The sequence below is a fragment of the Alosa alosa genome, chromosome 4 (genome assembly GCF_017589495.1).
Source record: "Alosa alosa isolate M-15738 ecotype Scorff River chromosome 4, AALO_Geno_1.1, whole genome shotgun sequence".
NCBI classification, from domain to species: Eukaryota; Metazoa; Chordata; class Actinopteri; order Clupeiformes; family Clupeidae; genus Alosa; species Alosa alosa.
The window spans coordinates 10,200,788-10,222,538 of record NC_063192.1 but is presented as its reverse complement, the minus strand read 5'-3'; the positions used below and the strand labels follow the sequence as shown (position 1 = coordinate 10,222,538).

Sequence of the window (21,751 nt, the reverse complement as noted above, 5' to 3'; positions counted from 1 at the left end):
AATGGTAATGGTAAAGAATGGTAAACTATACAAATACTCAGAATTCCTAAGAACATATCAAATTTCAGTAACTGTAAAGGAATATGCTATTGTTTTTGATGCAATTCCCACTGGGATTATAATGTTGTTAAAGGGTAATACTCCCCCACAACCACTTACTCATCTAAACAACTTACTTGATACTACTGTGGGTCGTCTATGCTTCTCAGTAGAAAATCACAGTATCAATAGAAAGATCAGAGCGTTATTCCAGCCTTATTGTCAGCCTATTTGTGCATTAATGGGGGGGGGGGTAAAAAGTGCAGTAGAAGAGGGTTTAGTAGATTAAGTGGCAAGGGCTGCATAAGAAATGGGGAAGGATTGGGATTGGGGGCACCAACAAGGAGCACCCAAGAGCAACAGGGCAAGGAAAACTCCCTTACCAAGGAAGAAACCTTGGGCAGATCCACGGCTCAAGGGGGCTAACCCAACTGCCAGGGGTCTTGGTGTGTGTGTTGGGGGATGACAGGGGAGATGGGATAGTGTGCTGTGTATGTGGGGAGAGGGCAGTGTGCAATATGTGTGTTGGAGAAGCTTCCTCATGAGACAATGCACTGTGAATAGGGGGTGCAGTGTGCTGTAAGTATGTTGGGGATGTGTGTTGGAGAAGCTTCCTGATAAAATAATGTGTTGTGTATGTAGGGGAGGGGGGGCAGTGTACTGCAAGTATGGTGAAGGGACTTACTATTGCAAGCAGAGTACTGTATGTATGATGTATGTGAGTGATGACAGTGAAGATGTGTATGTGGGCGGGAGGGGAGTGGAGCAGTGACTGTGTGTGTGTGTGCAGTGTGTGTGTGGGTAGGTGGGGGCAGTGTGCTGTAAGTATGTAGAGGATGTGTGTTGGAGAAGATCCTGAAGACAATGTGCTGTGTATGTAGGGGGGGGGGGGGGCAGTGTGCAGCAAGTATGTAGAGGAGGCTTACTGTAGCAAGCAGTGTGCTGTATGTATGTGTGGTGATGACAGTGATGATGAAAGTGTGTGTGTTGGGGATGGGGTGGGGGGCAGAAAAGGCTAGGCAATCAAGGACATGGGTAGATAGATGGAGGAGAAATCAAAAATAATAAATAAAACGTTCTATGGAGATGTGCAAAAGTTGGAGAAAGTCAGATGTGTGTGTGTGTGTTTTTACGTGTGATGAAATAAGAAAATAAATAAAAGGTCTGTAGCATAGGGAGAGGGATGTAAAAGTGCTGAAAGTCATGTAGGTGTGTGTGTGGGGGTCATGAGTGCTGAGGAGTGAATGAGTGCAAAGTCAGTATAGTGTGAGTTCAGAGTTGGGAAACGTTTGAGAGTGCTGAGGAGTGAATGTGTGCAAAGTCAGTATAGTGTGAGTTCAGAGTTCGGATGGCCTGGGGATAAAAACTTCTCCTGAGTCTCTCAGTTCTGGCTTTGTGACTACATAATCCGTTGTTAGGATGAGAAGAGTCCTTCAGGATCTTTTGGGCTCTTAGGAGTACTCTTCTACTGGAATAGATATCTTGTAGAGCAGGGAGTTGAGTTCTTATAGTATGTTCAGCTGAGTGCACTACTCTCTGCAGAGTACTACAATCTCTAACTGTGGAGTTCCCATACCAGGTGATGATGCTACCAGTTAGAACACTCAACCGCTGAAGTGTAGAAGGCCTTCATGATGGATGTAGAAACTTTGAATTTCCTTAGCTGACGAAGGAAGTAAAGTCGTTGTCTGGACTTCTTCAGAACATATTGAGTGTTAACAGTCCATGTTAAGTCTTCAGTAATGTGGAGACCAAGGTATTTAAAACTTGTGACTCTCTATACAGGTTGCCCGCTGATCATTAGTGGGGTGTAACTGTAGTTCTGCTGCTGCCTTCTGTAATCCACTACCATTTCCTTGGTTTTATTGACATTTAGTGTCAAGCTGTTTGATTGACACCACTGTGCCACCTCATCAACCTGATCCAAGTAGAGCTGTTCATTGTTGTTACTAATCAGGCCCAAGATCACTGTGTCATCTGCAAACTTGATGATGGAGGTATGACTACTGTTGCCTTTGCAGTCATGTGTGTAGATGTTGTACAGCAGTGGACTCAAAACACAGCCTTGGGGAGCACCAGTGCTGATGGTTAATGTGTCAGATGTCAGACCCCCCACTCTAACCACTTGTGAACGGTTGGTGAGGAAGTCAAATATCCAGTGACACAGGGTGGTGTTCAGTCCTAAGGCCTTCATCTTTGTGACCAAGGTGAGAGGTACTATCGTGTTGAATGCTGAACTAAAGTCAATGAACAGCATCCTCACATAATTCCCATTCCCCTCCTCCAGGTGAGTTAAGGTGGTGTGCATGAGGTTTGAGATGGCATCCTCTGTAGACCTGTTGGCTCTGTAAGCAAATTGGAAGGGGTCGAAGGAGGCAGGGAGGGATGAGCAGATAATGTTTTTCACAAGCTTCTCAAAACACTTCATCACTGTAGACGTCAGGGCTACTGGGCGGTAGTCAGTCAGACATGATGGACTTTTGTTTTTCGGTACTGGAACAATAACAGACTGCTTGAGGCAAGTAGGAACTGTCTCTTGAGCCAATGATGTGTTAAAGATATAAGTGAACACAGGAGCTAACTGAGCAGCGCAGGATTTCAAAACCCTGTTAGAAATTCCATCCGGTCCAGCAGCTTTTCTACAATTAACCCTCCTAAAGGCATTGCTCACATCGACCTCAGAGACACAGAAAGGTGCATCCTCATTTGCTTCACATGTTGCAGCTAGTGCAAGATAGTCTGTGTTTTTCATGTCAAAGCGAGCATAAAAAGCATTAAGTTCATCAGGGAGGGCTTTACTCACATTCATCATAGGAGGGGACTTTCTTTTCTTCAATATGGCGGAAAGTGACGTAATAGGGGTCTTTGAACTTAGGTCGGTCCAGGCAGAGCCCGTTTACGGAGAGCCGGATCACTCCCTATAAGTGCAAAAACAATGGGGGTCTATGGAGCTAGACGGCTAAATGTGTCTCTTTCACCTGGTTGTCGTTTGAGAAATTGAAGCCTTATTAACTCCATTGTACCTGCAATATGTTGCAGTTCCGCTAGGGGACGATCACGAATAAGTGCAAAAACAATGGGGGTCTATGGAGCTAGACGGCTAAATGTGTCTCTTTCACCTGGTTGTCGTTGAGAAATTGAAGATTTGGTGGTTTCTGCAAGCTCAATATGGATTATAGGTGGTCACGTCCTTTCGATTTCTTACTGGTTGGGTCGTTGTTGCCCACAACACACTAGCTTTTATGCTAATGAATGACGTCATTGACACATTGGCTTTTTAGAACAAATAAGTGACTCAAAAAATATAATACTCAGCGGTTTGTATTTTCTCTGCCTCCTCTTTTGACTGCAACATTCGAATTTATAGGCAAAAAATGATATCCCGAGAAAAGTGGATTTGAGGGGTACAGCTCCATAGGCCTCCATTCATTCTGCACTTATTCGTGAGCGCCCTCATGTGGAACCAGAAAAGGAACTGCAACCAGTTCAGAAACCGGAAGTTTCCCGAGAGTGGCGGTTCTCCCCTTATTAGACATTCTCTGGGATTCCAACAGTGCCTGATTTGTGAAAATCGGACGCACCCAGAACCTGTCTACGGAGAGCCTTGCCACTCCGTATTAAGTCTCATTGTACCGAATTTTGGATGCAGTTCCACCAGAGTTCCACTTGGGGCGATCGCCATGAGTGCAGAATGAATGGGAGTCAATGGAGCTAGACAGCTAAATTGGTCTCTTTCACCTGATTGTCGTTGACAAATCTCAGATTTGATTGTAGTTTGTATAACTTCAACATGGGTTATAGGTCAAAAGTTGAATGAACGAGTACTTATGTCCTTTTGATTTCTTACAGGTTGGGTCGTTGTTGCACATAACACGCTAGCATTGTGCTAATGAATGACGTCATTGACACATTTGAAAGGCTTTTTAGAACAATTAAGTGACTTTAAAAAATATAATACTCAACCAAGTGTATTTTCTTTGCCTCCCCTTTCGAATGCAATACTCAAATTACTTGGAAAAAAAAAGATATCCCAAGAAAAGTGGATTTTGAGGGACAGCTCCATAGACCTCCATGCATTCTGCACTCGTGGACGGCGCCCTCATGTGGAACCACAGAAGGAACTGCAACCAGTTCAGAAACCGGAAGTTTTCCGAGAGTGGCCGTTCTCCCCTTATTAGACATTCTCTGGACGAACCGTTCAATGGTCACATGAATGCAATCCAGCTTCGACCCATTGGTGGCGCTAGAGTGTTGGGCATAGAGTTCTGTAAATTGGTGAGAGTGATCATGGGACGGTCCTGAATAAGTGTGCCGAATTTCATAACTTTAGACCCAGCGGTTCAATTTTCGGCCAAATTTTGACCCTTTGGTGGCGCTAGACGGCTGGGTTTAGAGATCCGTAAATGAGCGTGAGTGGTCATGGAGTGTCCCGAAACTTTCTGCCAAATTTCAGCACTTTTTAGCCAGGCGTTCTATGGGCTGCCATAGACTCCAATGGCGGAAGTATAATAATAGGAAAAGCTAGTAACCAGAGAATGTCTAATAAGGGGAGAACCGCTGTCACTCCCCGATGTGAGTCGCTACCGGATGTGAGTCGTGCATGCGTCACTTTGCTACTTTGCGACTACCAGTGCTGTTAGCCACAGAATAATGACATTATTATGACATTAGCCTACACAGCAGTAATGTATTATTTAGCGTAAGGCATGATCTCTAATGTCAGTTCTAGATTAGAGGCTGAAGTAGCCTGCTAGCGAGAGACTTCTGTAATATCAATAAAAATTGACTTATGACCACACTGTCAGACTTCATGAAGGTGGCCTAAGGGGGCCCGATGGCCTCTGGAAGGACCTATGCTCACTGCCCAGCACTGTGCAGCTCAATTGGCATCTGCCATAGATTACAAAATTGGCAGGTTCGCCATTGACACCCTGTGCTTTTCACAAATGAGACCAGGTTCACCCTGAGCACATGTGACGTTTAAAGATGTCTTGGAGAATATAATGCTGCCTGCAACATCATTCAGCATGACTGGTTTGGTGGTGGGCCAGTGATGGTCTGGGGAGGGATATCCTTGGAAGGACGCACACACACTGCACCCTCACTACTCTTAGGCATCAGGATGAAAACTTCAGACCCATTGTCTGACCCTTTATTGGTGCAGTGGACCCTGGGTTCCTCCTGGTGCACAACAATGGCTGGACACATGTAGCGAGAATGTGCAGGCAGTTCCTGGAGGATGAAGGCATTGATACCATTGACTGTCCCCCCCACATTCCCCTGACTTAAATCCGATTGAACACCTCTGGGACATTATATTTTGGTCCATCCAACACCGCCAGATTGCACCACCTGTCAAGGAGCCAGCGACTGTCAAGGAGCTCAGTGATGGCCATGTCCACATCTGGGAGCAGATTCCCCAGGACACCATCTGCCGTTTCATTAGGAGCATGCCCCGATGCCATCAAGCATGTCGGGCCATACTTAACTACTGAGTACCATCATGAGTTGTTGCTGCGCTGAAATTCAAGCAAAATAGACTAGCTTGCCGTGTCATTTTTTCCACTTCGATTTTCGGGGGGTCTTTGAATTCAGTCCTCTGTGGATTGATCATTTTCATTCCCAAATAACGAAGTGGCATCCTTTTGTTCCTAACATATTACCCAGTCCATATCAGTTTGAATCCTACCTCACAGGATGCTCGTTTAACGTATCATGGCTTGGACATCTGTCCGCACCTAACCATCCCACCACAGGGGTCCCCCAGGGCTCAATACTGGGCCCCCTTCTCTTTGCTATGCACACTACTTCTTTGGGACAGATTATACATTCGCACAGCTTCTCATACCACTGCTATGCAGATGACACATAGCTTTATCTGTTCTTTCCACCTGATGACCCCTTGGTCTCGACACGGACCTCGGATTGCCTCTCAGACATATCTTCATGGATGAAGGCACACCACCTCCAGCTAAACCTCTCAAAAAACAAACTGCTGGTCCTCCCAGCTAAACCTACTGCTCCCACCTACTCGAATGCCCTCATACAGCCATTATATGCTACCCCCCGACCGTTGCGCTCTTCAGACAAACATCGTCTAGCTCTGCCACCGGTACGCTCAGGTCAATCCAAACTTTTTCCATCTGTTGTTCCTCGTTGGTAGAACGCACTACCAGTTCCTACTAGAGCAGGGACATCCTCTCCATCTTCAAAAACTCCTGAAGACCCAGCTCTTCAGAGAATATCTTCTCTCAGTAGCACTACTTACAACTAGCTAATTCTAGCACTTACCACCTGACTTGACTGTATAAAAACAATACTCACTGATGCACTCTTCCCTATTGTACTCTACCTTTTTGAATTGTTTTAAATTGTTCTAGAATTGTTGAGCAACAATGATGCCTTGTATATTATTGAGGTTGTCATGTGATAAAATGACTGTTCAAACTTTTAAATTGTTTTTGAATGATATTTCTATCATGAATAACAATAGAGATGGTCTATATTTTCACATTTGGTATCCTCCATATTGGATTTCAAAATGGCCAACATCAAGTTTGTTTGGAAATCATGTCAATAGCTTCCTTGACCCTAACAATTGAGTGTTAGAACTTAAAATACTTTTCTAATCTTGTTTAATTTTGAAGTTGTATCAACAATTCTATTAAGAATGGTAGCCATATTTGAATTCAAGATGGCGGCCACTAGGGGGCGCTATGTGTTGGGGTCCATTTCAATTTTTGATCACTAGGGGTAGTAGTATAACTGTGCCAAGTTTCATGCTTTCTGCAAAAACTGAACGATTCCGGTGCTTAGCCGCTGTACTATAGAGCCAGCTCTGCTGCAAGTAAAAATGTAGTGTAGGCTAGTAATCATTTGTTTTGCTTATTAATCACATGTTTTGCTTATTGCCCTGGTCTTTTTCACAAAAACAATATCAGCTGTATTAATCAGTGACATTTTCCTTGCACTCATTTCACACCCAGCATCATCTTACTGAGATGGAAATTAGAGAACTGAAAAAATATGGTATGACATTATGGAAATATCTGCATTATGGTATGGAATGCATTTGAGAGATATGGAAGGTTACTCTGGAAGAACATTTACCATAAAAATACCATAAATATACAGCGCCCTCTATTTATTGGTATCCCTGGTAGATGAGTAAAAAGAGATATATGGAACCAAATCATATTGGCACTTTATCTTAGTTTCACAATGAAAACAATGAAGAAAGCTTCAACCCTGAAGGGAATCAAATTTACTTTGAGATGAAAAATCCTCATAAAGAAATAAATAGGCTATGTTTAATTAAAAAAAAGATATTTGCAAGCAAACTTGTGCTTGAGAATATCGACTGAACGGAGTCTTTCTCTTATCATTTGAAAAATAATTTTTCCTTACTAAAATCTAGTCTCCGCAGTTTAAAAAAAAAAAAAGCTTATGAGAGAAAATGTTTAGCTTTAAAAAGTGTGATGTTTTACTCAGTAACATAAAAAGCGGGTGGGTCTAGGCAAGTTTGTAAAAATTGTGGTAACAGTGTTTTTGTTATAACTAACACACACACACACACTTAGGCTAGTGGCTTTGGGTGTGTCAGGCATTTCTGGGGAAAAAACAACACAAAATCTGATAGGCAGGTTTATTCATGGATAACCTACGCGATGTCAAGGTCCATTGTAAATGTTTTCATGCAGGCAGTGTGTGGTATACGGATGGGGTAATGCCCTGTATATCGGTCTTTAAAGCTAACAGTCTTTCTGCACTGGAATTGTAATTGTGGAGACAAATAATATATTGCTAAATAGGCCTACCAAACAAGGCCTTAATTGCATGAAGACAGAACATTTTTAGTGAAAGCAACTGAATCTGCACTAAGTACAGGGCCAAGAGTAGTCGATATTTCTTGATTTGCTGTTCAGATCAGAAATGACTAGTTGTCATGCAAGAAACTTTATTATTGATATAGAATTATTTCTCTGTTTTCACTTGCACTTGGAGAGAGTGCATGATTATGCCAATTGGTTGAGTGAGGAACAAAGCGGAAATAGGCCTAACTTATCTGGTTAACTTATCTGTTTTTGGCTTTAACAAACTTTAAAAAAGTGATTTTGCCACAGTTTGCAATAAGTGTGTCAGGCCAAGCAGACTCAAGTAGGTTTCAGTTACGTTGCAGTAAATTCTCGTCTCTCGCGATTTCAGCTCAGCGCAGAAACATGGCCGCCTCCACGAGTAGAGGTGGTAGAGACAAACAAAGTGGTAATTCCACACTAAACGAAGGCTCGGAGACCGAAGGAAACGAGTTTTGTCCAGGATTCAAAGATGTCGATTCATTTGTTAAGGTTAGGCCAACAGATTTTTCATTGCTTATACTGTGTTGACAGTCAACGGCTTGTCAAAGTGCCCGGCTTGCTGTATGTGTAAGACAACGTGGATGCAATTGCTAGCTAGTTAGCTAAGCTTTAAATTTCCTCTAACATTCTTTAATATCTTGTCATGTCAACAGTACTGAACATTTTATCATAATATCAATGGACACAATTCCACAAAATCCGCACTGCAAAGTGCGTCAAGCGAATCAGGTGCAACATACACGCTTTCAGATAGCTAAATAGGCTAACTTTGTTGTCAGTCACTGGCATACGTTCCAATGCATTACCATGATCAATACAAAAGAATGATGTGTTTCAACAGCATGGTTTGGGGACTGTTGTCACAGCCACAAAAGCCTCTGCAGCTCTGCCTCAAGCTGGAGATGAATATGATTTTTACAGAAGCTTCCCAGGATTCCAGGAGTTCTGCGCTACTCAAGGGGACAGGGTTCTACATAGGTGGGTATTTAAGAAGTTATCACTGCAGTAAGTTGTAACATGTTTGCATATTTTATGTCTATGTATGAAGAGTTAACGGATACCTAGATACATTTGTTGCATGCAGCATAATGGGATATGGACCTGTGCTTTGAGTGTTTACTGGAGCCTGTGTTTTCTGCTTGCTACTAGTATGAGTCTGCTAATGCAGCACCATGGCTGTAGGTCTCACTTACGAGACCGCAACAAGCTGACAGGACTAGAAGATCGATTTGATCTGGTGGTGGATGCCAATGATTTGATTCTAGAGAAAGTGGTAGGTGTCTGTGTTCCCATGCATTCAATTCAACAAGTAAGAGTTCTGCCATTCTATGCATACACAACAGGTACAGTTGTTAAAGGTTTACCTGGTGGATTTGTATTTGTTTAGGGTATTCTTCTCGATGAGGCTGCAGGGGTTAATAGAACCCAAGAGCCTGTAATGCCTGTTGGCTATCAGCCTCCCAAAATAGTTGTCTCCAGCTGGAATCGCAAGGTGAGGTTTGCATGACACTAGAAAAATATCATACTCAAACAATTCATTATGCAATGATCAGGTTGCTCATGCTGCTGTTTACATTGCAGGGGAGTGGCTCTGGTCACAGCCCTGAGACCTTCAGACTCCTGCATGCCAAAAATGTCCAGCGTCCACAGATGAGGTTCAAAGACAAAGTCGACAACAGCAACACACCGTTCATCCCCAAAATCTTTGTGAAGCCCAATGCAATAGTACCTCTGCCCACATGTAAGCATATTGACAAACAGTCTGTCTGTTTTAGCCTGACAGTACGTGACCCTGCTGACCTGATCCTCTCTTTTAGATTTCACTAATAAACACCTTCACAAGCAGCGGCCAGAGGACCTGGATGTCCCTGCGGCCCTGGCAGACTTCATCCACCAGCAGAGAAAACAGGAGCATATGGAGGACATGTAAGACTTGCTCACTTGGTTAGCTTGCTTTTTGAGATGACAAAAATGTGATGATTATTGTATAACATTGCCATTCATTCTCTCAGGTTCTCTCATCCATACCAACATGAACTTGAGAATCTTACCATGCCAGAAAGTTTAGCATGTAGACCAGAGCCTCAGGTACTGTTTATTTTATTGTTCTTCACTTTTCCACTGTTATCCACTAATTTGAAAGCATTGAGATGTTTGTCTTGCTATTGAAATGTAAAAAGTGAGGTAATAGATAGATAGATAGATAGATAGATAGATAGATAGATAGATAGCAGTGTTTCCCACAGAATTGAATTCTATTTGTGGTGGTAGGTGGTAGGTTTGCAGAACTTGAATGCAACAGTTTTTAGAAAATTAGCGCAGCGTGGTTATGATGCTAACCAGATTTAAGCACAATTTAGTAAAACCTGGAAAATCATTGTGTGGTGGTCAATGTTGGCCGCCACAAATAAGTCAATGTATGGGAAACACTGGATAGATGTTCATACTCTGTTTGATGCCCACAGATGTACAAACCATTGGATGAGACTAACTGCCAATTTATAGACACATTGGATGACCTGGTCGCCTTAAATGAGAAGCTGTGTAACACCACTGTATTTGCAGTGGATTTAGAGGTAATGATGCAATACAAGTAGTCATATGAGAACTGTTGTTAAAGAGTTGTTCTTCCAGATTTGTGGACATGATGGGTGTCATATGTAAATAGGCATGTGCTTCTCAAAGAATGAAGGCCTTTTCAAAAATTGAAGCATGCCGATATTGCCCCCAAAAAGTCACAACCGATTCCTTTTTCCAGCACCATTCCTACAGGAGTTTCCTTGGCATAACCTGCTTGATGCAAATTTCAACAAGGGACGAAGACTTCCTTGTAGACACCTTGGAATTGCGCAGTGAGATGTATATCCTCAATGAGTGTTTCACAGATCCCAACATTGTTAAGGTAATTGTGAAACATGCTTAATCATATGCATATCCAGAGGACATATTCAGACTTTTCTGAAAAATAAACTTCAATTTTTATATTATGGTTATGATTCTTCTCAGGTTTTTCATGGGGCAGACTCTGACATTGAGTGGCTGCAGAAAGACCTTGGCCTCTACGTTGTCAACCTGTTTGACACGCATCAGGCATCACGTGCTCTCAACCTTGGTAGGAACTCATTGGATCATCTCCTGAAGGTGTTCTGCAACATCGATACAGACAAGCGCTACCAGCTGGCTGACTGGAGAATTCGGTAAACAGGAGCCACAGTGGTTTCTACATGCTTTGAATACTCTACATGGTATCTATTCACCATTTCTCACTGGTGATCGAATTTGAGGTTGATTGCACTTTGCTACGGCTATTATTGCCAACGTGTTTTGTGATGGGAGGGCTTTGTCTTTGACTTGTAGGCCTTTGCCCGAAGAGATGTTTCAGTATGCTAGGGGGGATACTCACTATCTCCTGTATGTGTACGACCGGCTGAGAGCAGACCTACTGGACATTGGCAAGGGTCTGCCCTCCGTCTTGCAAGCAGTCTGGAACAGGAGCAGGGAGATCTCCTTAAAGGTGAAGCCCTGAAAGACTGACTGACTGACTGATTGTCCACAGTTTTAATCGAGAGTTTTCAGGTCTAGCCATTGTGATTATGTAGTGTAATGATTTGTGATACAGATGATTATTCCTCTGTTTTCCTCTCCCTTCATTTAGAAATATGTGAAGCCGATCTTCACAGAGGAGTCCTACATGGATATGTACAAGAAGCAGAAGAAGATTTTCAACACACAGCAGCTGACTGCCTTCAGGCTTTTGCATGCATGGAGGGATAAGCTGGCCCGGGAGGAGGATGAGAGCACTGGGTATGTTTTATACACTCATGTTTTTCACACCGTGGTAATCCACCGCGGTAATTAAGATAATTAAAATTGAAACAGTAATTGTCAAAAATTTCATCATGGTTTGCCGTTACACTGGTAACCATTACGTCCCTACGAGCCACTATACCTGTTTTACATTTCCAGAGCTGAAGCTGTGTATGAACACCTGCTTTTTTTCATGCTAACACTGAATATACAGTTTAGGAGTGTGAAGAGCTATTTGCTAAATTTGAAGAGTGTAGAATCGGATGACCGTATGAGTCAGTGTGGTTCATACTTTGTGTGTTTTGTTTTCAGCTATGTGTTGCCTAATCACATGTTGATGAAGATTGCAGAATTGTTGCCCAAGTAAGTTTCCTCCACCTACTCCATTTCCAGCTGAGATGTGTGTTGTTTTCATAGTTTAGGACTGTCCACTAACTTCTGTTTTTTTTTTTTTTTTTAGAGAGCCACAGGGCATTATTGCCTGTTGCAGTCCTACCCCTCCCATGGTCCGCCAGCAGATTAATGAACTTCACCAGCTGTTGAAGCAAGCCAGAGAAATGCCGCTTCTCAAGGTAGGGCTCCTGGACAGAAATCCTGAGCCCCACCCCCTCAGAGTTTACTCCTATACCTTAATCACTTAATAGTTTTTGAATCCCTCTACTTGCTTTTTTTGCAGAGTGAAATAGTGGCTGAGAAAAAGAAAGTGATCACCCCTATAAGAAAGGTTTGTTGTGTCAAAATGATCTGGTGTGTTTTTGTACATTACACATTCACATGATGACTGACCAGTGTTGCTGTGTCATCTGTAGCCCTCCCAGGAGTCCTCCCTATTCTCTCCTCATGACACATCCCGCATCTCCGAAAGTGACTTGGTTGACCGGTCTCTGCAAGGTATAGTTGCGATTTGCCTCCCACTGTTCCTCTTTGTTGTCGGCTATTACACATTATCCTGTGATGGCATGTGAGTGAATTCCTTCTCCCTTGTCCCATATGCTAGAGACCCCAATTAAACGTGGAATCCTCTTCTCTGAAGAGGAAGACCAAGATGAAGCTGACGCACAAGCCTTGGCTGGGCTTGTTGCTTCAGCTAAAATTAAACTGTTTGAGGTAGTCATATCAAAGATTAATCTGTCACACAGAATGTATGCAAGTCATGCAATCTCATTAACTGCAGATGTAACAATTTGTCCTTTAAACTGTTGTGTTGAAGGAAGTGACTGAAAAGGTGCCTGATAAACTTACTGTGGCACAGCAGAAAGCCCACAGAATCTTGGAGTCATTTGAGAACCCCTTCAAAATGGTAATATGTCTTCTATTAAGATGTATCTATGTAAGACATGGGCATGTTAATTGGTTAAGTGCTGATTCTTTGTATGTTTTTTTTTTTTTTGTATTGTAGTATTTGCCATCAAAGAATATCCATATTAACAAAAATGCCAAGTTTGACCCATCATCAAAGGTGTATGAGGTATGCCAATGTTTTTGTCATTTCTGATTTACCTGGTACAAGAATGTGCATAATGTTGATAATGTTCTGTCCTGTTCTTCCTTTTTTTTTTTTTCAGATTAGCAACAGATGGAAGCTTCGTAGTATTGAACAACAACAAAAAGAGGCCCAGGAAAAGCAGAAGACCAGGGAGCAGGCAAAAAAAGCAAAAGGTATGAATATGGTATTTCCACCAAAAATGCAAACCACCTTGTGTTTTACAATCTAATAATACAATTGTGAATGCAACTTTTTATTCTTTTTTTTTACAGAGGAACGGAAAAAGGCCAAGAAAAGTTACCAAGAATCACTTCAGAACGTTGCTACTGTTCGGCAACAGGCAATGGTAAGTAAACTACCGTCTTACTAGAAAACAACCTTCTTACTAAAAATCTTCCTTTTTCCTTAAAAAAAAGTACATACATTGCCACTTGAAAGTTTGTGAACCTTCCAGATATGATCATTATTTTGTATCTATTTATTTATTTATCTATCTATCGAATGTCTGTCTGTTATTCGCATATCTCTCGAACCGTTTGTCTGATTGATTTCAAACTTGCCAGGTGTCTTGCTATGGGCATGAGTACATGTATGTGCAGTGTTTGACGTTGTTTGGATAAGTAATGCAAAAGATATCGTTAAATACATCGATAAAAGAAGCACACGTTGGCTTTCTCCGCTCTACTGTAGCCACTCCTCCTCTCACACAACACAGTGCAGGACCAGAGACAGAGGGGGTAAGTGGAGTTTTGGCAGCACTGAATCACGGGGTCAAGATTCAAGATGTTTGGATGATTATCATGTCTGACATCAATAATAAAGACTCCCAGTATGCAGTTTGCTTGCATAAAATAATTCCACAGATTTTGCAACAACACACCAACAAACCATGCAATGGTTATTCAAAATGACGTAAAAATTCTATGCAATAAACTGACACTTTGAATAGCCCAGGCTACTTTGGACTTGAGACATTGAATAAAGCAACGACAATTTCGACTGTAGGGTCCCAAACTGAAACGAGTGATAGGATAATGGTCGCGAATTTGAGGACGTTTCAGAATGCCACACAGCTAGACAACGAGTGGCAGACAGAGCGACATGTCATCAAAGGCTGTTTTTGAGTCACATCATTGCAAATCTCATATGATGCAACTTTCTACAAAATGGTTTGCCTTCAATAAGTTATTCAATATGCTAAACATATAGCCTTATCAAAGCTTTAGACAACAAGTGGCAGACAGAGCGTGATGTCACTTATAGGTTACCAGAGATAGTTGAGTCACATTGTTGCAAATTTCATACGATGATGCATCATTCCACAAAATGGTTTGTCTTCTCTATCAAGAAGTTATATGCTTAAAGCTGGAGTTGGCAAGATTTGTTTGATCATATTCACTGAAACTGACACTATGCTCCGACAGAACAACATATATCAGCTGGTTTTAGAGTAAAACTCTCACTTCTACCTCCACCTAGAGCCTTATTTGTTTTGCAAAAATCCACAGCTCCCGGTTCTTCTGGTCCAATCAGAGCAAGGCTGTGTGAGATCTGACTGTCAATCACAGTCTAGTAGAGGGAGAGCAGCTTCACAGAAGAGAACTTCTGACGGCAAATTTGAGGAAAAGTTGGTAAACCACCTTCTTACCTAATTTGAGGGTGCTGATTCTGAATATTTTGTTTACCAAGCTCAATTCTATTCCATTTTAACATAAAATAGCGATTGTTTTTGCTTATTTTTCCCTAAATTGGGTTGATTTCAAAAGTAATCACTAAAACCAAATTAAAGCATTAAAGAACCCATACTATAGTTTATTAATATATTTAATGGAAACATGATTACAGTTAACATGTAATAAACTTCGGAAATTCTAATCAAAACACAACCATATTTTTTATTGCTAACATAGTGAGTCCCTCATGTGGTGTTTTAATGCATTTCATCACAATAACAACTCACAGATAACCTTCAACTCAGAATATATCCTACAGTACATATGAACTAAGATAGCGGGAATCAGCCTAATGCAGAACTGCATCTACCATTAGCAACAACCGACAAGTAAAAAACATTTTACTTCTATTAACACTGAATTTTTGTATGTGTCCTTGCCTCCATACTAGAGCTTGATAATGTGCTCTTCTTATTTGCCATTGAGCTGCATCACTTATTGGTGGTGGTAGAGCCTCCGATCCTCGACATCTAGAAAACAGAGTGGCTTTGGCATAGTTTTGTCACGATACCAAAATTATGACTTCGATACAATACCTTCCATAAATATCTTGATACTCGATACTGAAACAATATCCTAATCCTAAAATATCTGGAAAAGAAAGGACACAGGCCTCCTCCAAGTGTATTCTGTCATTTGTGTTGAATTTGGTGCACTTTTGGTAAATTCTGGGTTCTAAACTTCTTACTTAATTATTATTTTTGTAGTCAGTAAAATAGTAGTTTGTGTGTGATTAAGTCCTTTATTGTTTGTTATAGTTCATTTATATTGTGTGGTGTTTTGGCAATAAATTACCATTAAATAGCCAAAGTAGGCTAGATCAGGGTCAGTGTTCAAATTACTGCATGCAAATCACTTAATGCTATGCAGAAGAGCCTAATCTTAAGGCCATCTGATGTAGGCTACCCTAGGCCTTCCCGTGTTTATGGGATTTCTTTGACAGTTGCAAAGGGGAAAAAAGTGAAGATAGTCTTCTTTGCTCCCACTGAAATTAAATAAGTATGTTTCAACCACTCCGGTCTTAATCAGATAGGCCTACACCATTATCTGTTGCAATATCTGTGTATAGCTGATGCTATTTTACCAGCGGGATAATGACTGTTGCGCCCAACGCAAATCTACAATGGGGTGGTCTGTAGTAGCTACATTACTCATGGGTGTGGTTTGGACGTAACATGCAATAAACCAATCAGAGCGTCATCTCACATTCCCTTTAACAACAGGCACGCTTGTTCCCTAGCTTATTGCTATTATGATGGTGGATTTGCCAGGCGCAGCCAGGAACGGTTCACAGCGCTATAGTCAGTTGGGAACAGTTTGCTATTGATTTTTCCTCTTGACAAGATGTAATACAGAAATTTCACTTTCCGATGTTTTGGGATCACTCCCACTGAATCACGAGGTTATGAATGCATGGTGATATTTTTGCAATGTAATCTAACATTACCTCACTATAGACAATGCAGATCTTCTGTCAGATAAGCTCTCCTCTCCCGTGCTGCTGCTGGGGCATTTGGGTTAAGTGGCATCGGCATGCAGTTCAACTCTAATATTCTCCTCTAATATTTCCTAATATATGTCATCAACACATTCGTGATTCGTGGAAATGTGTACGCTAGATTTATACCTATTTTTTCACATCGGACACCACACTGATTTCCCTCGTGTAGCAATATTTGTCCTTGTACTGCATGACAGTAGGCTATTCACAATATTTTATGCAAAGTAGACTTTGTAAACACGTTATCATCAACTTAATGCACGCACAACTTTTGTTTAGAATAACAATGAATGGACGCAGCAACTACAGAAATTGTAGCCAAGGCTGCTTTCTTTTACTATCTACGGTTGCTGGTTAACAGCACATAATAAGCTGATTTAAGCTAATTCACAAACTCAAGACTTCAAAGGATGGAGGGAACATGGCAATGTCAACGAAAGGATGGAGGGAACATGGCAAAGTGTAGAGTTATTTCAGATGGGCTACAACAACAAGGTAGGCAGTTGTGGTGCTTGTCAAAACCTTAGCGCAGCTGGAATAATGCTTATAGGCTGGTGTTAAAGCGCACACGATGTTTAAAGCCATACACAACAGTAAATTGGAACAAAACTAAAGGTAACTTTAGCCTTTATAGGGCTGTATAAAGTTGTCCAAAATGATAGGTCGTAATTAGGCGTCGTTGTTGTAAAGATATTGCATGTAGATGTACTATATAGGCTTCTAAATTTTTAGTTGACCAATGCACGAACAAAACCTGGAAACGGACAAATATTATCAAGGCTTTGAATGTTTGCATCTGTGCACAGGGTGTCTGTAGATCGGTGTGCATAGCATTCATTCCTGCAGGCCTGTGGCCATGCATGCACCCTTAAAATAGTATCTGAATTTGCGCCACTGACTTTAGACCAGGAGGTTCCTGGTCTGTGGCGGAATTGTTTTCTGAAACTGCAAAAATATATACTTTTCGCTTGGGCGCACATGTACCTGTGGAGGGGACATTCCAATATGCGCTGACTGCAAAATAGGAAAGACAAAAGAGTGAGTATACAGTACAAAGTTAATTACGCTGGAGTGAAGGATAGAGCCCTAGGTCTTTCTTTGATAGTTAACATCATTTGCTACCACATAACAAATACCAAATAACGATACAAAAGTGTCTTACAAACTTTCCTGCATACTTCTTAAATGTGCTGCAGTCAAATAGGTGTCCTAAAGACAACTAGATCTTGAGCATCTATTACCAGTGTTGAATAAGCAGTTTTTGCAGTGATCACTACTGGACATTCCACATTGCTAGACAGCACTTGAGTGAGGATACACTTATTTCCACTTCACAAATAACCATTGCTATCTGCAATAGCTACAGTACAGGGACATTAATCAGTTCATAGCTGAGGATTTGTCCTAGGTCCACTTCCCTTTCAGCATCATATGCAGTAATGATGCACTGGAGAATGTTTCTTTTTGTTGCACTATTAAGATATCTTGTCTAATTTTTTTGCAAATAATGCAATCTCCATAGCACTCTTCAGCACTCCTCAAACATGCACACTCTTCCATTTCTGCATGGCTGGAATTTGAATGATAGGAAAGAGCACCAGTGAGAAGTTTTAACTAGGCAAGCTCCTCTGTAAATACTGACTGTCCTTGCCCTAAAGACTGTTCATAATAGTTAGTGACAAAGGACTTTCTACAGAAAAATAAGCAGTCACCTACTATCCTATTACCCACTACCCACCTACTATTTATTATCAAGGAATCTATTTTGTTTCTAAACGTCGTACTGAATTTTAACTATTATTTCAATTATTATTATATTATATTATTTATTTTCAATATTATTTTAATTTTAGCTTATTTCATTTGCTACTTGAGGGTCATTGGGGTAATTCCTTTCCTATCCTACAACATATCTGAAACAGAAAGAGTATATTAATGCATTGTTTTTTGCAATTCCTATGATATCTGATTGCAAAACCAAAAAGTATGTGAATTATGCTAATTAGCAAGCTTAGAAAATCAAAATTGAGCTTGGTAAACAACATATTTGAATTCAGCACTCTCAAATTGTGTGAAATAGCCCCTTTAGCCCCAATTTTGGCTAAGTCTCCTTAATCTGTCAGACATGCCAACTGTAGCTTTAACAATAAACATTTCGCCTTAACTCAAAACAGCTTTTAGGCTTATGTCATTTTGATCTGTAAAAGTGTCACATGTGGCCATGCCTAAATTTTGCTTACTGCACATTAGTTATGGGCTAATATATTATAATATCATATTCAGTATTCATTATTGAATGCTTACCTGGAATGATGTTTTTCCCGATCATCTACAGGAATGGCATGTTTGAACAGGCACTGCACTAGTATCAATAATAACAATAATATTAAATGTCAACAATGAAAATAATTTTCATATTAACAAAAACCATGAACGTACAATCTACAACCCTGTAATAGAATTAATGCAAGGTGAACAGACAACTAACCAAGGAATGGCTTGCATTGACCATGTTATTCCAGGCTTTAATCTGGGTCTGCAAAACGGCTAAAAAAAGAGGCTGAAAAGGGCTTAAAAGAGACGATTGAGGCCATTGTTGCTTTAGGAGGTGCAACAGGCTACTGATTTTGAAGGGGGTTTTGCAGGGTTCCCACGGGTCATGGGATTTCTGCAATATCGTGGAATTTTGTTATCTATTCCATTCATGGAAAGTCAGGGAATTTTAGCATATTTGGGGTAAAGTCATGGAATATCAGGGAATTTTGTTGTAGCAGTTTAAAATGTATTTGCCAAAATACATTAGGCCTAATACAAATATATTTCCATGAATTGGTGTATATCTGTGTGGTTATTAGCTTTACTTCTTGTTTTAGTGATTGTGGTCAGCCCAACTTTGTTTATTCAATGTCCATTTATTCATCTTCCGCTGAATCCACTCTAAAAAAAGTAAAAGATTATATTGTACTGTTCATTATAGGTCATGGAAATTAAGTTTTTTTGTCAGGGAAAAATTATGGAATTTTTGACTTGTAGTGGGAACCCTGTTAAAGTTAATATACAGTATTTTGTTTTGTTTCTGTCTATAACTTACATCAGTGTTTCTTAACTGGTGCGTCGGGATTTAAAATCGCTCATTCAAAATGCTACATTATGAGATCTAATATTGGACCTTTACTTTGATAGACTTTATTTTGTATGTCAGTCATTGCCATGGACATATAGACAATGTTTATGTAACAGGACATGTTCGACATAATTTTAGCGGTAAACACTCAACCCTGAATATTTGAAGTAGGATATGGATTCACTTAGATTGAGGACATAATGGGACAGAAACCCCAGTGTGTGGTGTGCAGTGAATTGCTGGCACATGACGGCATGAAACCATCAAAACTAAAATGTCACATGGAAACCAAGCACCTCTGTCAAAGACAAACCTATCGAGTAGCATATTTTGAAAGGTGACATGGAAACCAAGCACTCCTGTCAAAGACAAACCTGTCGAGTAGCCTACTTTGAAAGGTGACATCAGGAGTTGAAGACTTCACAAATGTAATGGCAAACATCAAGATGCTCCAAACAAATAGGTCTACAGGCACTTTGTGGGTGAGCATGTAGCTCACCATATCTGTTGTCTTGAACGCTAATAAAAAAATATGGGTGACGACTTTATAAACATGAATAAATAAATTGTGGGTCCCAAAGCCAGACCAGTTAAGAACCACTGACTTACATGGTCTGCATTACAAATCGGGCTTTAGAATTGTTTAATATGGTTATTTCTATACAGAGACCTTTGCATATATATGGTTGCTGAGTGACATTCGAATGAGTTAAATGTCACATTCAAAATGAAGAGACCACTGCAAATTTGATTATGATCGCCAACTCAGCCGTAGGATGACATCAGAAAAATGTTTAGTGGTCTCTTAATTGTTTACAAAGCTGTATTTTTACACAAATATCTAAGATTTCCAAACTTTAAAGCGGCACTATTAAGTTGCAGTGGATCAGAATGACGTGCTTCCTTTTATTTATGAGCATTACAAACAAATGGCAGTTTTCATAAATTGATCTCTCTCCCCTTTCCAGGAGACTGGACAACCTGGAGGAAAGAAGAGGGAGAGAGTTGACAGCGACATGACCGAGGAAACCCCTAAACCCAGCGCAAAGTTCCTCAAACCTGCAGACACACCAGGCGATGTACCTTTGTTTCCTGCCGCCAAGGCGAAAGCCAAGAAAGCGGCACAACAAAATGCAGACACCGAACCTGCTGCCCAACCCGAATCCTTCACTCCCTTTGACTACAGCAAGTCAAAGCTCAAGGTTTTTTCTGGTATGTCATTTCATCTAGTTGAACTACGAGCACAGGGTTTACAGAGTTGCAGCCCCTGTAATTTTGTTCTTAATGAATACAAAGAACAAGTCTCACATGTCAACATGCCTTTTTCCAACAGGAGGTAAAGCGAAGGATTCAGGACAATTTGACCCAAATAAAGAGGTTCATGATCCTAACAGAAAGGTACTACATTAACACATAGAATTAACATTTGTGCAAGGTATGCAAAATATATTACAAAAGAAGAAGACTAAGTGCTGAATATAATTTGTGTTGTAGAAGAATCCTAAAGGGAATAAACAAGGTGCTGCTGGAGGCAGGAGTATGTCCTATATGGCTGGCAAATCTAACCGGTAATATAGCCTAGTGATCATCCAATTCAAGTGTTTATTTTATTTGCCATCATTCTGATAAATTGTTGTTTTTTTACTCTCTATTGCAGTGGATTCCGTCACAACTGGCCCAAGAGATAGACCATTCCTACCATGTTTTTTTTATTATTATTATTTCCTAATGCATGATTTCTCTTGTTCTCCCACCTGGTGTTCACCCTCAGATGTCGAACAATAATTAACTCATTGATTGATTTTAAAATAAAATGTGTGGATTTCTTCATTTGTCTGTCATTTCTTTATTTAGACACAGGTGGTGTATTAATAATACCAAAAGCAATATGGGATTAACCGCCAAAATTCCTGCTTCATGACTGGGAACATACTGGAATGCTATTTCACCTAGACGTTTTGGGAATAGACTTTAATCCCTCTTAAATCAAACAAACGTTTAGAGAGAACAAGTTAAATGAGAAAATGTTCTATTGAATGAAAACGGTAGACTCGATAGTCAGTGGAAAACTACAGAATTTTCAATACCTAACGAGTTGTAACTGGAGCCTAGTGGGATATAAAGAACACGGTCCCCGGGGGTGTTTTTGCGCGTTTTGGTTTACTTCTTAACAAATCCAGTGATTGACCATAAATTATACCTGTC

At 40.7% G+C, this 21,751-nt stretch overlaps 1 protein-coding gene across 1 annotated transcript; it reads left to right on the top strand.

The window, feature by feature from the left end:
- The first annotated feature begins 8,226 nt into the window (after positions 1-8,226).
- Positions 8,227-21,376, top strand: exosc10 (exosome component 10). Its single transcript, XM_048241084.1, has 25 exons — positions 8,227-8,384; positions 8,737-8,873; positions 9,045-9,168; positions 9,283-9,387; positions 9,477-9,636; positions 9,713-9,821; positions 9,908-9,983; positions 10,361-10,471; positions 10,654-10,797; positions 10,902-11,092; positions 11,253-11,409; positions 11,551-11,699; positions 12,015-12,065; positions 12,163-12,274; positions 12,379-12,426; positions 12,512-12,593; positions 12,700-12,809; positions 12,913-13,002; positions 13,102-13,170; positions 13,268-13,361; positions 13,461-13,534; positions 20,515-20,758; positions 20,880-20,944; positions 21,041-21,114; positions 21,204-21,376. Exons 1-25 carry the CDS (start codon positions 8,259-8,261, stop codon positions 21,232-21,234), a joined length of 2,733 nt encoding a protein of 910 aa, XP_048097041.1. The 5' UTR covers positions 8,227-8,258; the 3' UTR covers positions 21,235-21,376.
- Positions 21,377-21,751: the final 375 nt, after the last annotated feature.